General features: G+C 43.8%; 1 protein-coding gene across 2 annotated transcripts in view; it reads left to right on the forward strand.

Annotated features, from left to right (window-relative positions):
• The window catches only part of KCNK10 (potassium two pore domain channel subfamily K member 10), a 148,211-nt gene extending 121,779 nt beyond the window's left edge, over positions 1-26,432 (forward strand). For both annotated transcript variants that reach the window (XM_017863234.1, XM_017863233.1), the window contains exons 5-7: positions 13,634-13,820; positions 17,918-18,060; positions 20,372-26,432. In XM_017863234.1, the coding sequence (XP_017718723.1) occupies positions 13,634-13,820; positions 17,918-18,060; positions 20,372-20,992 (951 nt within the window). In that variant the 3' untranslated portion in view covers positions 20,993-26,432. The remainder of the gene's footprint in view (positions 1-13,633; positions 13,821-17,917; positions 18,061-20,371) is intronic.
• Positions 26,433-27,351: the final 919 nt, after the last annotated feature.

Here is a 27,351-nt window from a genome sequence, read left to right on the forward strand (position 1 = left end):
AAAAAAAAAAAAAAAAAAAAAAATTCGATTCTATTCCACAAATACTTATTATATACGTGTGTGTGTACATCCACCTGACTATACCTTTCTATGTTATGTACCTTTACTAGCATTCCAAATTATAAAATTATAAAATCCTGTCAGTTTATCTCTGGCTGGATGAATGGTTTTATTGTTTTTATAGAATATGTGCCTTAAATAATACTCTCATATTTTCTCAAGGTGCTAAAATAGAGAAGGCAGCTATAGAAAAATGCACTGTGGGCCAGATGCGGTGGCTCATGACTGTAATCCCAGCACTTTGGAAGGCCAAGGCGGGCAGATCATGAGGTCAAGAGATTGAGACCATCCTGGCCAACATAGTGAAACTCCATCTTTACTGAAAAAACAAAAATTAGCTGGGCATGGTGGCACATGCCTGTAGTTTCAGCTACTCAGGAGGCTGAGGCAGGAGAATCGCTTAAACCCAGGAGGTGGAGGTTGCAGTGAGCCCAGATCTCACTACTGCACTCCAGCCTGTGCGACAGACCAAGACTCCGTCTCAAGAAAAAAAGAAAGAAAGGAAAGAAAATTGCACACTGTGCTGGGCACTTAGGGCATTGAGGTGAAGGAGCACACTGTGTAATAGGGAGACACACAGATGGATGGACAGACAGCGCTGCAGGTTGAGCAGCTCTATGGACTGGGGACTGTGCAAGGGTGAAGGAACATGGACAGCAGAGAGGAAGAAGTGGTAGCTCTAACTAGAGCTGGAGTGGGCTTCCCGCAGGAGGTAATGTCAGAATTGTGTATGAGGAATGAACAGGAGTCCAACAAGCATTAAAAAGGGGGAAGAACATCCTAGCAGATGGAGCAGCCCTTAAAAGGGCACAGAAGCTAAAAAGAAATGAGCTATGAAGCCATGAGAAGATGCGGAGGAATGCTAAATGCATATTTGCTGCGTGGAAGAAGCCAATCTGAAAAGGCTACATGCAGTATGAGTCCAACTACATGACATTCTGGAAAAGGCAAAACTATGGAGACAGTTACAAAGATCCATGATTGCCAGGAGCTTGGGGGAAGAGAGGGATGAATCGGTGGAGCAGAGAGGATTTTTAGGCCAGGGAAACTATTGTGTATGATTCTATAATGGTGGATACATGTCATCAGACATTTGTCCAGACCCATAGAATGTACAGCGCCAAGAGTGAACCCTAATGTATACTGTGGATTCTGGGTGATACTGTCCGTACAGGCTCATCACTTGTAACCAGTGCACCACTCTGGCGTGGGATGTTGATAGTGGGAAAGGCTGCGCACGTGTGGAGCGGGGGCTATATGGGAGATCTCTGTACCTTCCTCTCAATTTTGCTGTGAAGCTAAAATGGTTCTAAAAAAATCAAGTCTTAGGAAAGGCACCGAAGTATGAAATGGAGCAGTACTGGGGCACCAATAAACCATCCAGTCGCTCCAGAACTGCAAACTAACTGCTACTACAGCAAGAGAGAGGGGTCAGCAACTGCCTGCCTGCAGTGGGGGTAGGGAGCAGTTGGGGGAAGTGCGGGTGGGTAGGGGTTCCTGACAGCTTCCTCAGAAAGTGGGTTGCCACATTCTGGAGGGGGAGGAGGCAGCATGAGGCAGCAGGCAGGATGCATTTCTTGAACTGGATCACAGCCAGGTCCTTACAGCTCTCCCACTGCCACCTTTGGCAAACGTTCCTGGGATCCTGAAGGCTCAGACAAGGCCCATCTCTCTTCCATTACCATGGGGATTATCTCTTCCTCTTTCCTCTTTTGGTTTTCCCTCCAAGGAAGGATTGTCACTGCTTTTCCAAAAGGAAGAAAGACCAAGTGAATGATTTTCAAGGGCACCATGCTATTATTTCTCGAGGGAATCACCACCACGTTCATAAGCATATTGTTCGCTTTCTCCTTCCCTTCTCTTCTCCTTAGACCTCTCCCTCACGCTCTCTCCCACCTCTCCTCCTTTTCTTTTTCTTTCATTACAAAGACTGCAAAGAGAACACATGGTCACCGTAGAGGCCTTGGAAAATGCAGAGGAGTACAAAGAAGAAAGTAAAATCGTGTAAATATCCTTTGTCCAAAGAGATCCACCATTAACACATTGATAATTGTACTTCTGAATCTTTTCTCTGGATCTATATTTGGCCCCAGTGCCTGGTGCTCCACTGGCCCCACAGTACCCCTCCCACCTGCTACCTACCCTGTCCAAGTTTCCCTGCCCTCTGGTACTGGCAGGGGTTGTCACCATGTCCTGGCCACAGCCTGTGCCTTCCCTGTGTTACTCCATCAGCTCCTTCTGGATTGCTGACCTCTGCTCTAATCACTGATCATTCATGACAGTGTTGCTACCCACCTTCTGCAGGTGATAGATCCTTCTGCCTCAGAAGCAGGAGTGCTGTTGTCCTGCTGTCTTGGAGCTGAGGGAGATGGACACCACTTTCCCCAGTAATACTAGATTCTCAGGAATAGATACAACACCTTCCAAACTGCAGCTGACACCAGCTGTACATTTTAACAAGACTTTTAAGATTCAGGAATGTCACAGAGATATTACCCACAGCAGTTACATCACATCTGCTTACAGTTCTGGCAGTTCTTGGAGCCCAGAATTCCAGGTCTGTTCCAGGGTGTCCAGCTGGGCTGTGTCCTTGACCTGCCTCCAAGTGGCTGAAGCCAGCTTGCCCTGACCTCCAGGAGTAGCTGTTGCAGGCAGGTAGCAGAGCTCAAAATGAGAGAAAATATGGCTAATTTAAACAGAAATGAAAACAATTTCAAAAAGGATATTGGATAGCTACCAAATCCTTGGGATGGTTGGAAACCCAAACTTGGAAGGTACCTTGTTAAGAACACTGACCAAATCATACCACGGAACTGGTCCTAGAAGAAACCACTGCTGTGTCTGCCTGGGCACATACGGGGCAGTGGCCCCTAGATGCTGCCGCTAGAACCATCTTTGTGGCTGCTCCTGGAGTGGGGCATACTACCAGCATTGGTGCCACCATCCCTGGAATGACTTCCACAGGGTCCCCGTTTCTTTATATAACATCCAAGATATGTCTGCTCCTGCCTGCCAGCCCACCTCCCATGGAAGCTCCCTGCTGATACTTTCACTTCCACCTTGATCAAGGGCAAGGTTTACCTTCCATGTCCACCCACTCAGGGTTCCAGTCCCTCACCCTCTGTCGAAGAACCTAGGAGGATCCAGGACTCTTGAGAGGTGGGCTGTGCACAGGTGGTGAATCACTGAGAGGTGGGCTCTGCACAGGTGGTGATTCACCAGCAGAAAGCTCTGTATCTGATCTCTTCCTCTTGGCCTCCAGACTGGACATTTTGCTTCCCCCCGCTGGGAAGACCCTAAGAAGACCTCGTCCCTCCCACTGTACTTTTGCTCCAGGCTGAGTGGCCTTTCCACCTTCTCTCTGTCTCTGTTCCTAACGTGGTCTTGCCTACTGTCTGGAAGAGGAGAAAGTGGTTCTGTAAGGGTGCCTCTGAGAATCTCCACACCTCTTTTCAGAATGGTCCGGTGGAGGGTGGGTGCCAGTGAGAGGAAAGAGGAGGAGGAAAACACAGAGGACTCTCAGATGACTACTTCAAGGTTTAACCCTATTACATCTGCATGGGTGTGGTTCAAAGTCTGAACCACATAAGTCTTTATGACCGTGAAAGCCTGGGTTACGTGCTTGTATCCTCATAGCAGGAGAGGCTGGGAAAGTCAGCAGGTGGTACATTGCAGCTTCTATACTGGGAGGAGATCTCTGTCTTTCAACAAACTAAAGAAGGATGTTCAAATTATTGATGGACAAAAAGAAAGACAAGGATCCTCTAACGTGGTCATGCCCTGTGATCACATTAGCTCTGTTCGATCACAGCATGACAGTGGGAGTGGCTTGGGAGACCTATGGCAGTATCGTTGATAATCATTTACCATAAGCCACAGGCTGAGCATCACCAGGGTTGGTCCAACTCCATTTTCTAATCCTTCTTCTAGCAGGGGGTGAACATCAGGAGGTCTAGAGATCTTCTTTTGTTGCTTTTAGATTCTCAGTTTCTGGTCCTCTGAGAAGAACTGTTCAAACTGTTCATGCATATCTCTGCTAAACAATTTGCAGGAGCAATGTAATCTAGAACTGCATTTTAAAGAGAGTACTCTTGTAAAGGAAATATTATCTACAGAGATGTAACCCTACCTAAGGGTGGGGCACTGTTGACTACTTTATCTTATAGAGCACGTGTCCCCTGGAGTCACAGCCTTGGGATGCCTACATCTGCTTTCATTTGCATAGTTAAACAGCCCAGCCTCTTCATGAAAGGTAAAAGTCTATTTAATTCATGACATTAAGCTCCATGAAAGAGTTTGCATATAACTGAATTCTTTTAAGAGGGAAAAAATGTACTAATTAAAAGCCAGGACATTATTGTGCATGTTCAGCAATCAAAATAGGCTTCAGTGTAGTCCTTTTTTTTTTTTTTTTTCTTTTTCTTTTTTTCTTTTTTGAGATGGAGTCTCACTCTGTTGCCCAGGCTGAAGTGCAGTCACATGATCTCGACTCACTGCAAGCTCTGCCTCCCGGGTTCAAGCAATTCCCCTGCCTCAGCCTCCCGAGTAGCTGGGACTACAGGTGCCCGCCACCACACCTCACCGATTTTTGTGTTTTTAGTAGAGACAGGGTTTCACCATATTGGTCAGGCTGGTCTCGAACTCCTGACCTCAAGTGACCCACCCGCCTCGGCCTCCCAAAGCACTGGGATTACAGGCGTGAGCCACTGTGCCCGGCCCAGTGTAGTCCTTCTAAGCAAATCCATCCTAATCAAATGAAAGAGCAATGCTCCTCTTTAATAATCATAAATGAATGATAGATGAATAAGCAAATGAATTGTGTATGCATTTATTTGTCCACAACACACAATTGGAGCCTGGCATTTCCCGGAGGTATTTGTATAAAACTTAGATGAGATCACGTCCCCTAGGACGTCAAGGTACTCGCCCTGGGTGATTCTGCCATGAGGCTCCAATGGAAACTGTCAGGAGTAGAAAACAGCCAATGCATGTGAAGTCCAAGTTCACTGGCACCTCTCTAGCCTCCTTGCAGGGTTATTTCTCTCCATCACTAATCCTCTGTTTTGGATCATTTGCAACAACTCCCTTTACTGCGAAGAGGGAATCTTGAGGTACGGGCAGTAAATATGGAGACTGTGATAGGCAAACAGTTCCACAGTGTCATGAGGTCCCTTTTACACTCTCTCACTCCATGGGTTCTTTTCCCTTCACAACATGTCTGATTTATCACAAGCTGTGATTAATTATTTCCTTGCATGATTGTTTAATGCTTGGCTCAACTCCTACTAGCTCTGTGAGACTGGGGGCTGTTTTGTTTTACTCACCAGTGAAGTTAGTTCACTACCTGACAGAGAGTAGGTGCATGATAAATACTGATTGAAAAAATGAATAGAAAAGTTATAGAGTTCAGTTTCATTCATAGCTTGAAAAATATGCTAAAGGAATTTTTTCTTTTGTAGGTGCTTCTGTCCAGTTCCCTCAATGCAGGCCTTTCCAGTGTAGGGCTTATTTCTGCATGACTTTCTATAAAGCTGTATTTCCTTCTTACCTAACTTCTCATTCCTAGTCTAACTAGAAAGTTCATGCATATCCCTTTCTCCCTTCTCTCCATTTTCTTTTTATCTCTGAAACAATTAGGTACACGTGTAGCTGGGAAGCCTTCTTATTCCTCCAGAAAAAATCTAGATCCCTCAAACTATTCTGTCTCTTCTTTCTATACCCCAAAGTCTTTTTCTCAATTATCCTTCTTAAAGATTTTCTAATTTTGTTTACTTCATGTTGCCTTTTTCTCTTCTAGTTCACACACCTTTCTCTGTAAGATTTCTTAATGCTTATTTTATTATTATTTATAGTTTTATGTGGACAAGCATCCCTAGGTGCTTATATTAAAAGTGTTGGTCAAAAAAGAAAGAACAAAGGAAGGAAGAACTTAGAAGGAAGGAAGGAAGGAAGGAAGGAAGGAAGGAAGGAAGGAAGGAAGGAAGGAAGGAAGGGAGGGAGGGAAGGAAAGAAAGAAAGAGAGAGAGAAAGAAATATAGAAAGAGAGAGAGAAAAAGGAAGAAAGAGACAGAAAGAAAAGAAAAGAAACTGACTATTGGGAAGGGGGTTGTTTACTGCTTACCCAGCAATACCCAGGCATTTATATAGGTGTTGACCTAAATCTGTCTGACCTTGAAGGCTGTCTTCAAATCTTCTAACAGGCAAGATAAATAAGGCCACAGAAAATGCATAACTGTTTGTCATTTACTTTTATTCCTGGACCTATAGATAGTTCTTCTGTCTAGTAGCCTCTAGGCTACTCATGGGAGTGGGGATAGGGGTCATATGACAGCTTTCTTCTCTTTTACATGTTCTATGTACTCTTGGATACTGGTTCCAGGGAACAGTTGCATAGCTAAGAGATGGGTGGGAAGGATGAGAAAGAGTAAAGTGTTCCTAGAGGAGCCAGCGAGGCAAGGGGTGTTTCACTGACCTAGTCTGTTTTATGGCTGCATGAGAACCCTGACACTGCTCTCCCCTTGCCCCAGCTGCTGTTCCAGGTTCTTGTCCTTCCCATACAGCTCTAGCCAGAGCTCAGGGTTCCTTAATGGCTGTCCCAATCCACTCTTCTTTTAGCAGAGCACCCTTAGCAGGAAACCCACTATAATCTCACCCAACTTTTCTGCTTTTACTACATGTTTTCCTTCCGGGTGAACATTTACAATCTAAAGAAGGGAACTCACCTTCTTTTGAAGAGAGCTTGCTGAACACCAGAGGATTTCACCTCTTTCCCCCTTCATAGTAGAATAATCACTGAGCTTTCTGCTAAGATAAAAAATCATGGGCCGGGCACGGTGGCTCACTCCTGTAATCCCAGCACTTTGGGAGGCCGAGGCGGCTGGATCACTTGAGGTCAGGAGTTCAAGACCAGCCTGGCCAACATGGTGAAACCCCATCTCTACTAAAACGCAAAATTGGCTGGACGTGGTGGTGTGCTTCTGTAATCTCAGCTACTTGGGAGGCTGAGGCAGGAGAATCGCTTGAACCCAGGAGTTAGAGGTTGCAGTGAGCCGAGTTTGCGCCACTGCCCTCTAGCCTGGGTGACAAAGTGAGAGTCTGCCTCAAAAATAAATAAATAAATAAATTAATTAATTAAATTAAATTAAATAAGACAAAGGAGATGATAAATTAAAGCCTAACATTACTATATTCCCTTTATACTGAAGAATGTGGTTTATATCTGTGGAAAGATGAGTTTCCTAATACAATCTCAGAATTAGACAGGAGATCACAAGGAGTACCTCCCAGAAGGAAGGGGAGAGGAAGGGGCTGGGTTAACAGGAATCCTGGGTCAGAATAAGAGTTGAGTGGCCATCTGTATTACAGCAGGTGGAGCTCTCTATACAAGGAAAGAAGCATTGGGGTGGAAAATGAGCCTTTATCCTATTAGAGGGGTCTTGTGCCTTCACTCCTGTGCACTGCATAGCCAGGGAACTGTGACTTACACCTTGTTAGCCAATGGAAGAAGAGTGAGTCTACCTTTTAGCTGTCTGTAGCCTTGTTACTGTAGTATTACTGTATGCTTCTGCTTGTGATGGCAGAGAGGCTGTTTGAGATGGAGGCATTGTTCATGATGCTGCTGAAATCTGAGTGGGATAAAATCAGAATCTGGATAGGTGAGCAGCTAGGAGGGACATCTTTTGGGATTGTCAGGAGTTACTCAGTTGGTGTGGCTCATCAGCAGGTGTCCCATTCTCCTTACCTTTCCATGGCCTTTCTGTCACACTTCAACCGAAGAGATGGACCCTTCTTCAGTTAAGGATTTGTCTGGATGTTTTCTACATGTGGTGTGATCGCTTATGAATTATGCCTGCCTCTGAGACATATCTTCTGAATGCCTGACTAACAGAGATTTAAAGATCGTCCATTACAGTTGGCATGCTTTTATATTCCACATGCCAGAGCTACAAGAATGTTATTCTTTCCTTTCTTCTCTCCCAGGTGATATATTTGGTCACCCAGGTGTCATTAGGTACTAAGCTTTGCCTTCAATATCTACCAGGGTGGGGCACCATGGACAGTGCCACAAAGACCTTTTTCAGCCAAAGGTTCAGATCTTCCTGCTGGACTTTGTGTGCAAGAGGAAGGAACTTTTTCTTTTCTTTTTTTCTCCTTTCTTTTCTCTTTCTCTTTCTCTTCCCTCCTTCCCTCTCTGTTTCTTCCTTCCTTCCCTCCCTCCTTCCCTTGAACTGCCATGTCCCTTGCAACTAGAATGGTGCCTGACATATAAAGGTTTTAAATAATTATGTGCAGAATGAATTAAATGCCAAATCTTGTGTTCCAATAGCATATTATCTTCAAATGTTAACAGTCACCAGTTTTTCAGAATAGAAAACTTTTGAAAATTTTAATTAAAGTCTTCTTGCAGTGGAACAGTTGATTTTTTTTTTTAAGATGGAGTCTCTCTCTGTTGCCCAGGCTGGAGTGCAATGGCACAATCTTGGCTCACTGCCACCTCCGCCTCCCGGGTTCAAGTGATTCTCCCTGCCTCAGCCTCCTGAGTAGCTGGGATTATAGGCATCTACCAACGTGCCCAGCTAATTTTTGTATTTTTTAGTAGAGATGGGGTTTCCCCATGTTGGCCAGGTGGGTCTTGAACTCCTGAACTTAGCCTCCTGAAGAGCTGGGATTACAGGTGTGAGCCACCATGCCTGGCCTGAGTTTTTATTATTTGTGAATTTTCTTTATTTTCCATCCCAGATGCACCTATATTGGTAGTCGAGTGATAAAAACAATTTACCTGTATATACCAACATCTTTTTCAAAAACTTTGCATAGTGAAACCAGCAGAGTACTGAACTGGCCAGTCTGTCATAGGTGTCATGCAACATGACTTCAGAGTCAGAAGCTGGAGATAAACTTTCTTTGTGTGTGTAGATATGATCCATTTGTGTATTCAGCTTTTGAGTGGGACTTTTTCAGTAGGCTTCATGAAGGTTTCACTTCACTGTTCTCACTAATGTGTGCTTACAGCATCTCTGCCATGGAGATTTTAGGCAAAGATGTTTAAAAGCTCTACTCATAGTTTATAGAATTGCTAGTGCCACAAGGCCATTCATTGTGATGTTGAAATTATTAGTTATAAGTGAACCTTCTAAAATAAATCTTGGAAGAAAACATGTTATAAGAAAATGAAGTCAGTCCTCTTACTAGGCAGTTCCCATTATCTTTCCATTTTGAGAAATTATCCTCAGTTCAGTTGTATTACTATGGTGATGTGTTTGAATTTCAACAAACCAAGCCATAAATCGAGCTCTGCATGTTTAGCTTCTGCCTTACGATTTTTACTGCAGTGTCTTTATTCTTGAGTAAAATCCCCGACATCCTGGCTAGAAATCACAACGAATAAGTAATTTCCCAGCCAGACAGAACAATCTGAATTGTTAATCTCAGAATTCTAAGAAATTACATAAAGATGCAAACAATGGGGATTAAAGAGTGGGTAAAAATTAAATGAAAAAAATAGCCCACAAATGAATGGAAATATACATGCTCTCCAAAATAACATTGTGGAAGTAAACAAAAACAGGCAGAGAGTTATGCTTAATGAGAATTGGACATGTGGCTTAGCCCTCTGAGGCCTGAAACAAGTAAACACTTCCCAGATTGTCAGTCCATACATCCCTCTCTCAAAAGAGAGCTCTTATAACTGGCTCCCTCTCCTCCTGTTTACGAAGCTTACTTGGTCTTTGGAACAATTGCACATATAATTGTAACAACTAAATGAACAACTCTACAGGAGATGGGTTTTGAGTACTTCAGAAATTCCTATAGTTTGTATCAATCGGATACGGGAGATAGTTTTGCAAAATACTGTTTGTGTAAAGAGAAGGGAAGAACACGCGCTCTAGTCTAACCAATCAACAAAGTGTGAAAACATGATTTAGACAGAAGTACACAACCATCCTATCAGTTCTACCCAAATGTCATATCAGACCATCTCTTCCCTGATAACAGTTTTGTTAACCTAAGGACACATTAGCTTAGTTAGATCTGGGCTCTCACAGAGCTTTCTGCTAGCGGCTCTGCTTACTAAGTAAGCAATGCAATTTTGCCTAGCAACCCCATCGTGGAAACACAGCTCCATAATGTAAGTGGCAGGGGGAGTGTCAGGGAGGCAGGGAGAGCGAGGTTTGTGCCTCTCAGAATCCCTCTGCAGCTGGTTCCTGACATTGCAAACATTATCTGCAATTCTTGGCAGTTTCTGAAGGATGATGAAAAACGGGACGGGGAGGTGGCTGAGCCTGGGGTTTTGGAAGTAGGGTGGAATTAATTGGAAGACAAATAAAAAAGCTTCCAAGATTGTGAGCTGAGACTGTCTGAGAGCTCAAACCAGAGTTGGCAAGAAGAACCAAAGGAGAATGAGGACATTTTTTGTCATTGACAATGAGGTATACAATATATCCAGGAAAAGACAACCAGCAGCAAACTCCTGAAGCTAAACAAAGATTATCTTAAGCCACATATGAGGAAACATTCCTCAATGGCAAAGAGAAGCATTAAACCTGGGACTGTCTATGTCTAAGGAGAAATTTGAGCATTTACATTAAAATGGCCTGTTAACAAGCATTGAATATTAACCAGGCACTGTGCTAAGTGTTTACACACTTGTTTAATCTTCCAAACAATCCGATAAGGTGGGGTTTCATATCTCCATTTTATAGAGAAAAAAAACTAATGCACAGAGAGGTCAAGAAACTTGCCTAAGGTCACTCAGCTATTTAGCAATGGGAATGGGATGTGTCTCAGGCAGTCTTTCCCTAGACTCTGTGTTCTTAAACACTGTTATGGTTTTTCAGCAGTAGTGAACAGTTACAGGACTAATGGAGATAAGAAAACTGAAGATCACCACACGGTACATGAGATGGTTTGTGATTCCATTGTGAAAGCTGCAGTTTAAAATGCTCAATTAAAGCAACTTTTTTTTTTTTTAAATACCTAGAGGGCAGCAAAAACATGGGTATCCAGAATAACAGATATTGCTAAAACCTTACACCCACAGCACTTTTTATAGCGAAGTATGGGTATACACATATTTTCATACACCTACACACACATACACATGCAAGACACTCATTTCTTAAGTCCCTAAAATACCCTGATAATTAAATGCGCCAAACATTCTCTGAGCATCACCCTTGGATGTCTGGGAGAAGTAGCCCAGGAACACACTTGTTGGCCTGGGCAATGAGTAGTGGTGAAGTGTTTATCTTGCTGATAAAGTCTCCAGTAGATGATGCAATTAAGATGCCACGATCTAGCCTTTGTTACACACCTCCTTGTCTGCCATCAAACAAATCCACCCCTGTCCTTCCCCATCTTCCCTCCTGCCCATCTCCCGAAGTCCAGGAATGTCTCCAGCTTCCTACATACTTGCAGTCCTCTTTTGCCAACCTTAACCTCATTTAGATTGAAATTACATTCACATCTTAATTTATGACTTAACAAGCATCTCACAAACATTTAATTCATTTTAATTTCATTATATGTTTGAGGAGGAATATTTGAGGAGGAATAGTGCTCCCATTGCCAGCAATTAGATTGACTTAATGACCTATGGCGAAATCTCCTTTTGGCCTTTGAACTTTTCATACATTTCTGCAAACAAAACTAGGTTAGTTAAAGTACGTTCCTGGATTCTCAGAGGGGCTTACCTGCGTTCACAAAACCCCCTATAATATCCAACATGGAAATTTATAAAATGGACAAAACTTTCCCTGCAGTTTTCAGGTAATGTATCTTGTTATGACACTTTCATGTGTGAAAAAGTCAATATTTTCATATACAGTTTCAACAATATCAATAAATTGTAATTTTTTTTCAGATGGCTTCTCTGAGATTAGGAGGGTTTCTATATCTGAGCATAGATCAAATTATTTTTCCCTGTTCCCATTTCATATACCAGATACCTTCTTAGGAGTTGGAAAAGTACCTCCTTTTTACAAGGGAGGGTGGCATTTCTTTAGCTTTTCCTGGACAGATCATCCAGTGACCATTTTTTATTCTCAGTCTTCCTTCGCAGAAGGGACAGAGGACTGCTCATTTTCAGCAGGAGTTAGTCTGATTTCTTTTGTTAGATGCAGACAACTTTGACAACTTTCTTTGGGCTGGTGAATTGTTGAATTACTTGAAAAGCTGTTTCCATTGTTAAGCACTGGACTGAGAATTAATTACCTCAGAATTCTAATCTCAGCTAATTAGTAGCATCATTTTATGCAAGTCCCTTAACCCCTCTTGGCTTCTGTTTTGCATGTGTAAAATGAAGTATATAAAGCGAAAGTCTCTCTGTGCTTGGTGCAATGAAGAGGATGCAAGTCTCATGGTACGGATTTCCTATATTGATTGCCCTAAATGTGGTGTACGTTTGCAGAAAATTCATCTAGGCAATGTAGAAAGGCCATACATTCTGGTGCTAAACACATCATTCATATATTTATGCTAGTATATGATACCAGTGCCTCCTGGTGACAGTCTCCAGCACCAATTCTGAGAGTTGCGAGGATTTTTCAGCTTAGAGTCAATTCAAGTGTTGCCTTCAGCACATCCAAAGAGAATATTACCGATGCTACCAGTCCCACTCCTGGACTCCATTGGTATGATTCCTTTGCCCCAGTATCAGTCTAATTCCCATTCTAGATGCCTTTTTTTTTTTAATGACCCAACAACTGACTCCTTCAAGAGCTGGCATGAGATGAGATTTGTTTGCAGAGATGTATAAAAATTTCAAAGCCCCAAAGGAGATTTCACCTTAGATCATTAAGTCAATCTAATTGTCATCCTACTACCCATTTAGATAGGGACCCTGTTATGCTAACTCCTGTCCTGTCTCTTGTGAGTGATACAGTCAGCACACATGATGATCACAGCACCAGCTCAAACAAGTGTGTTTTAAAACAAAAGTGTGTTATAAATGTACAGCTTCAGCAGGGAAAAGGTGGGGGTGAAGAAACACACAAATACTTGGCTAGAGTCAGTCACAGGTGAAGATGGGGATGACTGTGTTTTCCGTTTCATCCAAACATTTTGGCCTGACTCGGATAATTTTTTTTCCAGCATATTCTGTTTGACACAAGGGAAACGGTGCAAATCCATCACCACCATTGTGGAAAGAGCTCCAAACTCATTCTCATGAATGGAGGATCAGTAATACTACATGACAAATGGCAGCAAGCCCTTTTTGGGAAATCATTATATTTGTACCAGTGAGAAGTTAGAATCAGTATTTGGGCTGCAGTCATGGAACCATGCAAGAAACATTCAAAGCATCGGCTAAGCAGGATTTTTTGTTTGTTTGTTTGACCTGTTGTCCAGAAACAGGCTTCAGGGAGCCTGAGAACCTCCTAGACCACTTGAAAACTTCTGTTTGTGCACTTTTCTAGGAAGGAGTTCACAGCGTTCATAAAACTTCCTCCAAGCAGCCAATGACCAGAGAAAAGTTAAAAGTCACTGACACAATACCTTTTTCTGTGCATCTGTATCCTGAATCCAGGGTGATGCTGCTTACTTGCCTATCTTTCTCCTTTGCTCTTCCTAGAAAAAGCAAGTGAGTCAGACTAAGATCCGGGTCATCTCAACCATCCTGTTCATCTTGGCCGGCTGCATTGTGTTTGTGACGATCCCTGCTGTCATCTTTAAGTATATCGAGGGCTGGACGGCCTTGGAGTCCATTTACTTTGTGGTGGTCACTCTGACCACGGTGGGCTTTGGTGATTTCGTGGCAGGTAAGCACCCTTGGCATCCCAGGCACTGGGGCTCTGGTGGGGAAAATAATCTGTTGGCTGTGCTTTTCACAATCGATAAAAGATGTTGCAGGAGAAGCAAGTGAAGATGACTCAGTGTCACTACTGCTATGAAGAGGCTCATTTCAAATCCCTAGTCCTATGTAATATAAACACCATAGGTTTTTTCTGCCATGAAAAGAAAGCCAACCCTTTCCTTCTCAGGATGCTTATTTCCCTTATCGTCACACGAATTATACAAGACTAAAGTGAATTTTTCATTGAATCTTGGACTTCTGAATTTTCTAATCGAATGACAAAGGCTGTGCTAGGAGGTGGCACATAGGAAACTCAGACGAGATTAGCATAGAATTTGGTCTGCAGTGACCTGCGGGTTCAGCTTCCTGACTCCCAGGTGAGAGCCATTGTCTCTGCAAACGTTGTCCGGGGCATGACCAGATACAAAGCTAAGGTGTATCTACAGGGAGCTGAGATACACCTGCCCAGAGGGTATATAAGCTCATGGATTCTACAGGAGTGTGTATACAAGCAAGAGCCTTCCTTGTAAAAATAAATGTGGATGAGCTATGTTTAAGGAAGTGAAAAAAATCACCATCAATTTCATCTAGGGCCAGGGAACTTGCAAATGAAATGAGACTTCGTTTCTTATGAACACCAGTTTCCCAAAGTGGTAGAAAGGTACGGATAGAAGGAAGAGGTCATACTTCTCTTTTTCTAATGGGATGGTTCTAGGTGTTTAGACAAGTGATCGGTTTCTACTACAAGAAGTGAACGCTTTGATCAAGCAACTCTATCATCTGTCACAAGTTTGAAATGTCTGGGTAGTGTGTGTGTGTGTGTGTGTGTGTGTGTGTGTGTGTTTCCTTTACCAGTTCCTGGTGAAGTGGCAGCCTGACCTGAGCCCTAAGCAGACTGTTTTGTTTTTTGTTTTTTGTTTTTGAGACAGGGTCTCTCTCTGGTGCCCATGCTGGAGTGCAATGGTGTGATCACGGCTCACCGCAGCCTCGTACCTCTGGGGCTCAAGCAATCTTCCTACCTCAGCCTCCTGAGTAGCTGGGACTACAGGCATGTGCCACCATGCCTGACTATTTTTCATTTTTATTTTTTGTATTTTCTGTAGAGATGGGATTTAGTCATGTTGCCCAGGCTGGTCCCCATCTCTTGGGCTCATGCGATCGGCCTGCCAAAGTGTTGGGATTACAGGTGTGAGCCACTGCACCTGGCCAGATCGTTCTTGTTTGGTGTGTGATCCCAGCAGTGTCTTGATTTCTCCATGGAAATACTGTGCACATCAGGAGGAGTGGGTTCTGGTCTCTGGGAGTCTGGCAAACAGGAAATTCTGGAAGAGATTGCTGAAGGCTCATCAATAGGGGTGCGGGTACCTCCCTGTTAATTTTACAATACAAATAACTGGCAGAGTGGTTTTGTAGCTCTTCCAATTGGGCAGACAAAGACTGAATTCCACTTTGTAGAAATAGTAGATGTTTTCCCCTTTCCTTTTATTGCTTAAGGACTAAGAATTGCAAAGTGACTAAATTTAGTTTTTTTGACTTTTGACAATTTGACTAAAAATCATTTACAGAAAGCCTGGAGTCTAGGACTCTACCCATTTTTCCTTATGCGCAGTGCTCAACCATGGATATCTAGTTAGTGGCCTCAAGCTCCGAAGAGAGACCACACAGAGAAACTGAGAAAAGTAAGAGGAACAGTTATAGATGTGTTCCAGTTAATCCCTTAGCATCATCCGTAGCTGGTCTATGGGAAAACTCAGTAGTGGTTCCAATCTAAGGTAAACACAAGTAGTGGCAGCTGGAATTTTGAACTATTTCACAAATGCCTTTAAGTACCCAAAGCATAATCTGCAGTGTGTAGTGCTTTAGAGCTCTCTGGGATAGCACTGGGCTGTCCTGAGGACTATCTATTATAAGATACTTGTGACAGACACAGATATCTAACCAATGGCTCAGTTTGGTCTATTAGTCTGAGGCACAAACAGCAGAGGCCTGGGAGTGAGTTTTTTAAAATGATGCTTTTATTATTTATTATTTATTATTAATATCTACCATAGACTGAGCACTTCGTACAAACTAGCACTTTACCTTATCTTTACTTACCTAGTAAGGGCACAACCTACACAGTCCTAGGCATGCACAGTTTTATTGCCCTTGTCAGTGATTACAGAGCCATATTTCCTTTGTCCTGAGGTTTCTGCAGACCATGGTCTCTTAAAAGTCATAGTGCTGACGGCAATTAGGCCAGATCCCTTCCAAGCTCCAGTTTTCCAAGCTTACACACACCAATCTGGAGAATGCATGCCTGAAAAGACTGGAAGTTTGTCTCTATCTTTCGGTAACAGTCTAAGAGTGATAGGGAAGGTTGCCCAATCACTGGAAAAAGACACATTAACCAGAGTTGATGGTTGCTGTGATTTGACATAGTACGAACTCTACTAGAAATGTAATCAGAACATTGATCCTGCAGGATTGATTGCTGATTTATTTTGCAGCTAACTCACTTTAGGACAGCCTTACAGTATTTTGCAGCTCTGTCTGGGAGCACACACAGAACTCCGAATCCAGATAAGCAGCTCATAAAGGGATACTTAGAAGGGTGTTGACTGCCTGGTTCTTTGTTCCTTGTTCACTAGCGCACCCTAGTGACCATCTTTGCTGGGTGATAGTGGCTTGCAAAGGTAAATATTTACTCCCAGATAGCCCACAGGAGAAAGCTACAGATTTCTCTGGCATAGCACAGAAACCACAGAAATGAAATGAACCTCAAAAACCACTTACTGGTGCAGGAACTCAAATCGTATCCTAAAGCTCTAAAGATGCGGGAGAGAGTTGTCTGAAAGGAAAAACCAAAAGCAGCTGGACCAAACTGAAGGGAACTTGGCACAGAGAAGTTGGAATTCTAACGTTAAGAAGTGGCAGTAGCTGTCAAGACCTCGTGGTCTGCTGGGCTGTGTTGCTGATTGGGTTTGGGCTTGTCGAGAGGAGCCACAGGTCACATTTCTTGCCCAGCTGCCTTTGCTGTAAGAGTCAGTGGTGCTAGATGTGGTTACAACCCTGGTCCAGTGGGAAAGCCTCTAATCACTCATCACCTAATACTATAGTTACCAATCCATTGCCAGTATCTGTCGTCTTAGAAACGGCCACTGCCTGCTTCCTTAGGCAACAGTGTTTCCCAGAGAGAGATCGAGGATGATGTCCATTATTTCCAGGAGCTTCCTCACTTCTTCTTTAGGAGGGTGGGTTGGGCTTGCAACCTGTTTTGCATGGCTGCCTCCAGCAGTGCCTGTAGGAAGGTTAGAATAAATAGGCTAATTATTCAGAATAAATGACTGGTCCTTTCAATGGAACAGCCAGTCAATGCAATCAGGCAACTGGCCAATTTGGTTTGATGGATTTTTTTACTGTAATCCTTATTTATAAAATAAAAGGATTGGCCTCAAAGGTCCCTTTTAGTTCTAGCTCGTGGTGACTCTAATTACTCAGCCTAATTGACCCTTTGGATTAGCACTATGTAAACACCATTCCTCAGTTAGCATTAAATCACTATTGCTTGCATCAAAGTCCCAGTAATGCCATTAAAGCTAATTTTACTTCCACACATCCACTTGTCTCTTAGTAAATGTATGCGTGCTTAAGATGGAAGTGGTTCCAAGAATTCCAAACCATAGGTGATATGATATTTGATTTTTATTAAATAAATTTAGAGAAGTTTAAGAAAAAACAATGACAGCCAGGCCTGATGTGTTGTGCGGTAGTTCAGAGTCATTCATCCTCAACGCTCAGGTTGAACATAAGTGGGTCAGGTTGGCCACTGGCGTGTTTTATTTCTGGTATTAAGGTTAGTGATCAAGAATTGAGGGAAATAAAGCCTCAAGTTAGGCTCCTGTGGGTAAGGGACGGGTCTCCCCCTTGCCCTCTAACCCCGGTCTACCTTGTACACAGCAGACCTAACAGCTGAGTGCTAGACACTGATGGATGACGTCTTCACTACATAGACTGGAATATGTGTTCTCTGCAAAGACCATATACTAGATCACGGTTAAAGTAACATTTGGTTGTTTTCAGGGGGAAACGCTGGCATCAATTATCGTGAGTGGTATAAGCCCCTAGTGTGGTTTTGGATCCTTGTTGGCCTTGCCTACTTTGCAGCTGTCCTCAGTATGATTGGAGATTGGCTACGGGTTCTGTCCAAAAAGACAAAAGAAGAGGTAGGACCCCTTCCTAACTCTATGAATGTTTCTGAGAACAGATGAACTTGTGTCCAGAATTGCCTGTCTCTGTCCTGTGGGCTGGAGTGTTTCTGGCTCAGCTGGGGGCTGGGGGGCTCATAGGCTTCCTCATGTTGAATCATTCTTTCAAAGCCAAGGAGAATAGAATACAGTTATTTCTGGATTCTTTTTTTGGCAGGTGAGAAAATATGGTGATTCGTTTACCAGTTCATAAATCCTGGAAAAACTAGTAAACAACAGTAAACAACTAATAAACAACTATTTATTTTCATTTTCATTTTTTAAAAATGAAAATGAAAATAAATAGTCAGGAGAGGTAGACTACGGCTGAGGGGGTGTGCAGCCTGTCTTTCCGGTCTCAGGGTCTGTGTGGAAAGGCAGTTGAACACCAAGAATCTTTCCTGATTCAGTAAGAAACTGAATTCATTCCCCCCATGGGGAAGTGAATCCAACGGGTCTTTTTCACTTATATCCCTTCTTGGTTGTTGCATCCATAGAGACAAATACATCCCTGTGGACAGGGCTGTCCATGTAACTTTACATGAAGGGAACATAAGAAGGAAAGATAGATTTTGTGATCAAAAAATAAATATTCGGCCGGGTGTTTTCTGGTGGTGTTGTTGGTGGTGATCATTCCTTCACACAAAAAGCCCCATCAGAATCACCAGCACTTTCAAAAATAAACATTTAATGAGGCCAGGCACCTTATTAAATGTTTAATGAGGCCAGGCGCCCACGCCTGTAATCCCAGCACTTTGGGAGGCCGAGGCGGGTGGATCACAAGGTCAGGAGATTGAGACCGTCCTAGCTAACACGGTGAAACCCCATCTCTACTAAAAATATAAAAAATTAGCTGGGCGTGGTGGCAGGCGCCTGAAGTCGCAGCTACGCGGGAGGCTGAGGCAGGAGAATGGCGTGAACCCGGGAGGCAGAGCTTGCAGTGAGCGGAGATGTGCCACTGCACTCCAGCCTGGGCAACAGAGAGAAACTCTGTCTCAGAAAAAAAAAAACATATATATATATATATATATATATACGTGTGTGTGTATATCTATATCCATGTAGCTCTCAATTTTATATATATATATATATATGTAACGTAGCTCTCTTAGGAAAAGAGGAAAAGAAAGGAGGACGGCCAAGGAAGGAGAAAAAAAGAGCTGAAGAAAGGAAGGGAGATAAGAAAATGAAAGAAATAAAGAAAGGGCCAGCCTCTGTTTGTTTCATTCTGTATAAAAGGCCCCAGGAGAAAGTTGCTGAATGGAGAGATTTCCCATATCATTTTCCTGGGTCCATATGCTAATTTTCCCGGCTTACATAAGTCAGCCAGGAAAGTAAGCAATGCAGTTTCCAGACTGATTCCCCAGACAGCTAACTGACCTGCTGAAAATCAGCTGTAACAAAAGAGAAGGGAACAACATGAATATTGACTTTCCTGAATGCACAAATTTGAGTTCCTCATTTGCAGAGGGAAGCATGGGACTTATACTGTCTGCCCTGTTCATTAAGAGCCAAGAAATTTGGTGCTGATTCTCAGGCAAAACTCCACTCTAAGGAGGCCTGTTCTGTGGGCTTTGGCAGAACAGGCCCTCCTCCTGCACCCTGACTGGGGGAAGTGGGTTACCAGGTGCCCTGGAGTATCTTCTTAAACCAGGGAAAGCCCCACAGCACATGGCCATAGCATGGCCCAGATAGGGTGGCCAACCATCCCAGTTTTCCCAGGACTGAGGGAGTTCCTAGGACACAGGACTCTGTTTTAAAACTGGGACAGCCCCAGGCAAACTGGAACAGGTTGGTCACCCTACCTGGATAGCAAACCAGAAAGGCAGGGAGGGCAGAAGACCTGCACAACATCCACTGTGCCCAGGAATGAGATGTATTTCCTCATCTCAGATGAGCTAGCTATGGTCACTCAAGTGTATGTTGGGGGAATGAGGCCATGCAACTGATAAAAGAGAGCTGGAAGCCAGGCCTGTCCAACTCCACATTTTAACCTCTCCTGCAGAATGCCGTCCCCCTCTCTTTTAAGTCACCATCTCCAAATCTCAGGCTTCTTGGGATTCCCCACCACGTGTGTCTCCCTGAGCCACCTTATTCACTTAGCCAATTAGGGATGGGTGTCCGGGTGGCAGAAATACTAGGTCTGAAGGTAGCATTTGCACCTCTCCCTGGGCACGTGCTCTGCCACCTCCTGGCCTCCCCGTGGGGATACCCGAGGGCTGTGGGAGCTGGGAGGCCCAAGGCAAATGGCATTTGTCAGCATATTGTTGCTCTTCTGTTTCTTGGCCAGGTGGGTGAAATCAAGGCCCATGCGGCGGAGTGGAAGGCTAACGTCACGGCTGAGTTCCGGGAGACACGGCGAAGGCTCAGCGTGGAGATCCACGATAAGCTGCAGCGGGCAGCCACCATCCGCAGCATGGAGCGCCGGCGGCTGGGCCTGGACCAGCGGGCCCACTCGCTGGACATGCTGTCCCCCGAGAAGCGCTCTGTCTTTGCCGCCCTGGACACTGGCCGCTTCAAGGCCTCATCCCAGGAGAGCATCAACAACCGGCCCAACAACCTGCGTCTGAAGGGACCGGAGCAGTTGAACAAGCATGGGCAAGGCGCATCTGAGGACAACATCATCAACAAGTTCGGTTCCACCTCCAGACTCACCAAGAGGAAGAACAAGGACCTCAAAAAGACCTTGCCCGAGGACGTTCAGAAAATCTACAAGACCTTCCGGAATTACTCCCTGGATGAAGAGAAGAAAGAGGAGGAGACGGAAAAGATGTGTAACTCGGACAACTCTAGCACAGCCATGCTGACAGACTGTATCCAGCAGCACGCTGAGATGGAGAATGGGATGATACCCACGGACACCAAAGACCGGGAGCTGGAGAACAACTCATTACTTGAAGACAGAAACTAAATGTGAAGGACATTGGTCTTGGACTGAGCATTGTGTGTGTGTGTATGTGTGTGTGTGTGTGTGTGTGTGTGTGTTTTTAATATTCACACTGAAACACGTGCCTTAAACAGACTTATTAGTCCAAAATTACATAGCATTGAAGAATATATTTCACTGTGCCATAAACAACTGAAAGCTTGCTCTGCCAAAAGGAATCAGAGAACAAGAACTTCATTTCAGATAGCAACCACAGGACACAGCAAGAGTGTCCGTGCACGTAGCCAGTTCTGGCCATACATGTTAAGGGCATTGCAGTGGCAGTGCTGTACCCCTGGGCAGTGCCACCTGGGCACACACATAGACAAGGGCAGCTATACTTTAGACCAGCCTCCTGAAAGAAACAATTGTGTCTTTTTAGTGGAGTCGTTAGTAATATGTGCATATGCAGAAGGGGACCTGATTGGGGGTGAACTGGTTATGTGTAGCAAGGGTTGGAGTTGACATTTTGGCATGTACTCTGAGCTTGAATTTTGATACAAACCATTCAGTGCATCATACCTAGTCTTTCTATGCTCCAAATGAATGTCTGTGGGGACTTGAGAGCACCTGGAATTTGTTGGAAGCAGATCAGAGCACACGTATTAAAAGGTGCAATTGCTTTTCTCATGACAAAAGAAAAAAAGATAACCACAAACACAGCACACTGTGGATACCACCTTAACCAATGACAGAAGCCTGCTGAGTCTGGTCTTTCTCACGGGGGTAGGTAGTCCGCATGAACTGGCGAGCAGTGGTGAAATGCGACGTCAACTGCTGTGTGGTTAAAAGCCAATCATGCATTTTCCTCCGTGGGTGCAATGGTGACAATAAACTGATTTGGAAATGTCCATGTACTTTGCTTATAACTTGTTTTGATAAGAAAGGGAGAAATACCAAAACAATTGCCTTGCATGATGCCAGTGGCTTGCTGTTCTGTCTAGCTGATCCTACATTTTTATAAAAGTAGACATCCTGCATTTCTGAGACACACTGAGGAGGACCATGGCATCTTTCCATCTCAGGGCTTTTTGTCCCTTGGGTGTCTTAGGGTAGACATAGTGATAAGATCCAATCTCGCTATCTCCAAACAAAGAGAAAATGTACCCCTTGTACAGTAAGCTTGAAATGTTTTTATTGCTTGCAGCATAAGTGCCATTAATTCCATTTAACAATGATACTTAGAAATATTTAAAATACTTCATTTTACTTTTATGTTTGGGCATTCCTTTATTCTGAAAATGTCACTTCTTCTCCTTGCTTGTTTCTATATCTCACATTGGTAATTCACTAAAACTGGAACACCTCTAGACTGATTGTTTGCAGGCGATAAGCTAACGCATCATAATTATGATTGGTCCGTGAGGCTAGAACGTCCCGTAGAGGAAAGTCGGGGACTGGCTAGTCATCGGTTGCATGGTGATTTTAAATGGGTTTGTATCAGAAAGGGGAAAATACATACTGCTGTGTATGCCTCAGTCTTTATCATAATTGGCTGGTTCACAGCTAGCTCTTTGGGCCACACACGAAAGCACTTGGACCTGGCAACACCAGGCAGTTGCTGGTTATGAGTGTTCTAGGCTCACTGCTACCTTTTAGAGAGTTCACGGGATTTTACATAACTAACCCGCAGTGTGGATTTACCAAAAGATCACAGCACTAACAGAGACTTCCAGAAACTGTCTCGTGCTTTCTGACCTCCAGGGAAAGTTGTACCCACAACATCCTCGACTGCTGGTACCATGGAAGACCTGTCCCTGCCCATTTCTCAAAAATGTACAGCTTTCCCCTGCCTGGAGCACAGGCAGTCTCCTCTCCCTGTCCCCAGACCTTTAGGCTCTGTTGAAGTTCTGGCATTGCTTTTGAGAAGGAGTCAGATAAGAATCAACTTTGATGAGACCCTTCCTGTCCAAGGAAGGTCTAAGTCAACTCCTCCATTGGACTGGAGATGACGCTCACTGGTGACATCCTGTGTCGACACAGTAATAGTCACTTGGGAGGTGATGTTTATGCAGGTGTGGATGTTGAGTTTTACTATGGGAACCATTCCAGCCTGACAAAATGTGTTTTAAGGAATAGGTAGATCACTGGGACTTCCTGTTATTCTAACAAGTTGAAGTTTCCTAATTAAACTTTCCATGGATCTCACCTATTTGGGTTTCCACTCTGTATTATCTGGTACGTTCTTTGTAGTAGTGTGTTAAAATTCCAGGCCCTACAGCCAAATCTGGCAAAGGCTTCCCTCTCATTTATTCAGTGCTTTCTGTGGGACAGGCACTTTATGAACATCAGCTCAGTGAAACCTCACAACACTATGTGGGAAGTATTTGCAAACCCATTATATACACAAGGACATCGAGGCTCAGGGAAGCTATGTAATTTACCCAATGGCACACAGCAAGAAAGTGGTAGAGCTGGTATTCAAAGTCTGACCAAAGTCTGCTTTCAACTTCACTATAGTGTCTGTGTCATGCATTCTTGTGAATGTGTGTGTTTGTGTGTGTGTCTTTCTAGCTTCATGGACACAGCTTACAGATGTGGGGAGCAGATACGGAGGAATCTCCACCACCAAGAGGGCACAAGGTCTCTGTGTAAACATGGCTCAAAGGGTTGCCCCTGCAGACACTTACTGTACATTTATTTGGTTTTGGTTTTGAAATTCTGTATGTGGCACCCTTTAAAAAAATGCCCTTTGAAAGCACTCTTTTGCACTTTACTTGCTAACTTTGTAGGAACTCTGCACGCAGCAGGAATAAAATAGTTCAAAGCACTAAGCTGCATACTCTACCAAATGGAACAGGTGCATGTGTTGGTGTGTGCATAGATGCTTCCCCAAACGAGTCAAATCAGTCACACAGAGGGATCAAACATAACCTTGGGCTGGGAGTGGGGAAATTTTCTACATAACCCATTTCCTGGGTACATTTGGCCACGAATCTGATGAACAAAATCAAATAAGACCCTCTATGGTGACCGATCGATTAAATATGTGTGCAAAGTGTTTAGAAACCTATAAAATACTCTCGCAAAGAAGCTGAGAGAGAAAAAGAGGTTGGATTCCTCTTCATATAAACTAAGATTTTGGAGGAGGTCAGTTGGTGTGAAGTTACTTGAATGTTACCTTTTGTAGATGGGGCCAAATGGCACGTAGAATACACGTGATATGTCAAAGCTGCTACACATTCTATACATGCATCACCACAGCCCTCCGTTTCCAATCTGCACTCCCACTCCACCATAAACCTAGGAGAAATGTTTCAATTTCACACACGGAAAGAGCACACATCCACCATCTTCAGTGGGGGGTGTCTTTTGCTTCACTGGCTTCACTGGCAATCACGCACTGAATTTTTCTTGCATGACAAATCTGGAGGTTTACTGGTGAGGGAGCCAATGGGCATTTTTTCCTGGAAAGAGTACAGCTCCATACCCAGTCCTAACCCAATAGTGATTCCAGGAATTTATCACTTTGGGGCAGGGCTGTATAGAGTGTGTGTGTGTGTGTACGCGCACGTGTATGTGGGGATTGGGGTGGTGTTGGGCCATCTCTGGCCTGTTACTAAGGTAACTGGGACTATTTGTGTTCCACTAGTCATAGCCTGTGATTGTGGGCACATCAGTTCCCTGCCTAGATCTCTATTACCTTGTCTGCACATCGAGGGAGTTGAGCACAGATACTTGTCAAGGCCCATTGTAGTTATGCAGTTCTCTAATGAAACACTCCCTAGTCCATGAGTTCACTAAATTTATTAAGTTATAAGCTGGATTTGTGAATAATGACTAATTAATTGTCTTGCTCATTTTAGGTTAAGGTGAGAGCTTAGTCTCCTGACCTTTGGGATTTGTCTTTTGGGGGATTGATGGAGACCAGATGTACATGGGAGACTGGTGTCCAAATTCGGATCATGCCCTGTGTAGGCTCTCTCTATCCTCCCTTATAGCTCTTTAGTGTACTGTTACCAGGAGGGCTCATGCTGTGAGGGCATTTTTTGCATGGTGTTAAGACTAGTTAAAGAATTTTAAGCTGTTGCTATTTGCAGTCAATTGTAGTACTTCATGTATCATGAATTCAAGTACTATGATCAGACAGACATCTCTCTCTCTCTCACACACACACACACACACACACACACACACACCCCTGAGGAAATGGCTGCTTTGGGTTCTATAAGGACCATTCCATGTTTGAAGTCTTACTTGAGCTAAAAATTAAGAACCCGCCCCCTTGCCTCCCTCTGAGATGATATCATTTCCTGGCTTCGTCAGTGCTGCCTGTCTATTTGCATGCTGGGTTCTGAGGACTAGTGAGAAGGTGACCAGAGTTTGGGTGGGGCTGGTTTTTACCCGCTGGATTTGGTGAGAATGTGAAGCATCCAGTGTGTACCAAGGTTTCTGAACCATGAGAAAGGCGTAGGAAAACAAACATTCAGAGTCCCTGTAAAACGAGAAAGGAAAAACCAGCCAGTGTTGCATTCCATATCTCTGCTTGTTGCATTTTGCTAATATGGGGTTATTCTTTCTCACTGTTATGATGCAATTGTGTGCAAAGACAGTGGCTGGTGAGCAGTAAGAGCTGGCTAGTAATGGCCTTATAAAAGAAAAAGGGTAATTTTCTGAAACAAAGATCACTGTAGTGTAGCACTGTGGATGCTGTTAATTCTGCATAGGGAATCTTTGGAACAGCATGCTAATTACATGGCTGTAAGCAAAGCCCTGACTTCTGTTCCTGCACCATACCTTCACTGGACTTCATCAACTCACCCATACTCTATGTAAACCTCAGTTCTCTCATGCCTGTCATAAGTCACTCCACATCAGTGCAGTGACATTGAGAAGAAATGAGAGGTGTCTCTGATTTTACTGAAAGTGGTGATCATTTTCACAGGTGCCTGAGATTTGGTATCTACTTTGTGTTCTTGATTCTTAGGTGAAAAATCTGAAATAGTTCCCTGTGCATTAAAAGAAATTATTTTGAGAGGACTCCTGCTCCATCGATTCAACAGACCTATGCTGCAGAAGGTAACTGCGGAACCTCTCCTTTGCTGTTGGGGCTCTGAGCTTGAAGGGAGAAGGTGCAGTGGTGCCTAGTAGCGATATGCAAACCACCTCACATGCCAGCCTCTGGCCTCCTTCCCGTCCCAGAGTCACAGGCAGGGGACCCAGTGACGATGATAAATCCATGTGCGGAGGTGTTTTACTTATTTTTCTCTCTGTAGGATTTCATGGTGCTTTAAAAAAAAAAAAAAAAGGCATTTTACAGAAAATAATGCCGGGGAGGGGATTTCGTAATGTTCTTAGGGAAAGTATAAAACAAATTTGCTTGTGACATTTCAATAAGCTGTGCTGCTATTGTCTTTGTTTGATGATGTAATTTTTTTTTCAATGATGGAGAAAAATGGCAACAAAGACCTTCTGGAAGATCCAATCCAATGTCTCTCCTGTTTTCCTTTCTTTTGTGGGGCTAAGCGTGATTCATAGTGGCTGGGTTGGGAGCTCTGCTCTGGACCACAGACATTTTGTCCTGGACACAGGATAGGTGCTTTCCCAAGCTTGCACTCATTTATGACATTCGTGGGCCTGTGGAGACTCACCATCTTGCAGGAGGAGGAGCGCAAAGCAACCCATGAAGAGAAACCTTAAAAAAGCCAGGATTGTCAGTGCACATTTACTTTCATTTCCGTATTTTAACCTGATCTTGATTGTACATTGCTTGATTGTCACATTTTCTTGGTGAAACACTAAGTTTAGACATCATGACAGGTCTTCCAGTATAAAATGAACAACCCCTTGGATGCTGACATTTCATGCTGTGTTTGGTTTTGCCCTTGCTATGCTTCTGCCAGCCATGGCCTTATTAATACTGAGTAGAGATAAGATGATGACCATTTCTGAGCACCCGTTATCTGCCAGTTTACAAACATCCCATTTACCCTTGCAAATGCAACCATAAGTTGACTATCTTCATTTTACAGATGAAAACTTCGAGGCTCAAAGAGAACAGGAAACTCCAACCCAAGTTAATCAGTTCCAAACCTAAGAATCTCAATAGGCTATGTGGCTGCAGGGGGCATATGCTTTAATGACTTTTCCAGTGAATGTGATGCGATTCTTTCTGACTTGTCTTCACCGTCTCTCCTCTTCTTTTTGTGAGGGAGGCATGCCATGGTTTCAAAGGTGCATTCCCAACTGTGGGTCACAGCGAGTGTAAGTGGTCTACAGTTCTTCTGTCTTCATGTCTTTGCACCTGCTATCCCTCTGGAAGTCCTTCTCACTGATGCACCACTTCCCCTATTCCAATACTACCTGACTCATTCAAGTCCTCAGAACTCAGCTGATGAGATATC

The sequence above is a fragment of the Rhinopithecus bieti genome, unplaced genomic scaffold, assembly GCF_001698545.2.
Source record: "Rhinopithecus bieti isolate Rb0 unplaced genomic scaffold, ASM169854v2 scaffold_64915, whole genome shotgun sequence".
Taxonomy (NCBI): Eukaryota; Metazoa; Chordata; class Mammalia; order Primates; family Cercopithecidae; genus Rhinopithecus; species Rhinopithecus bieti.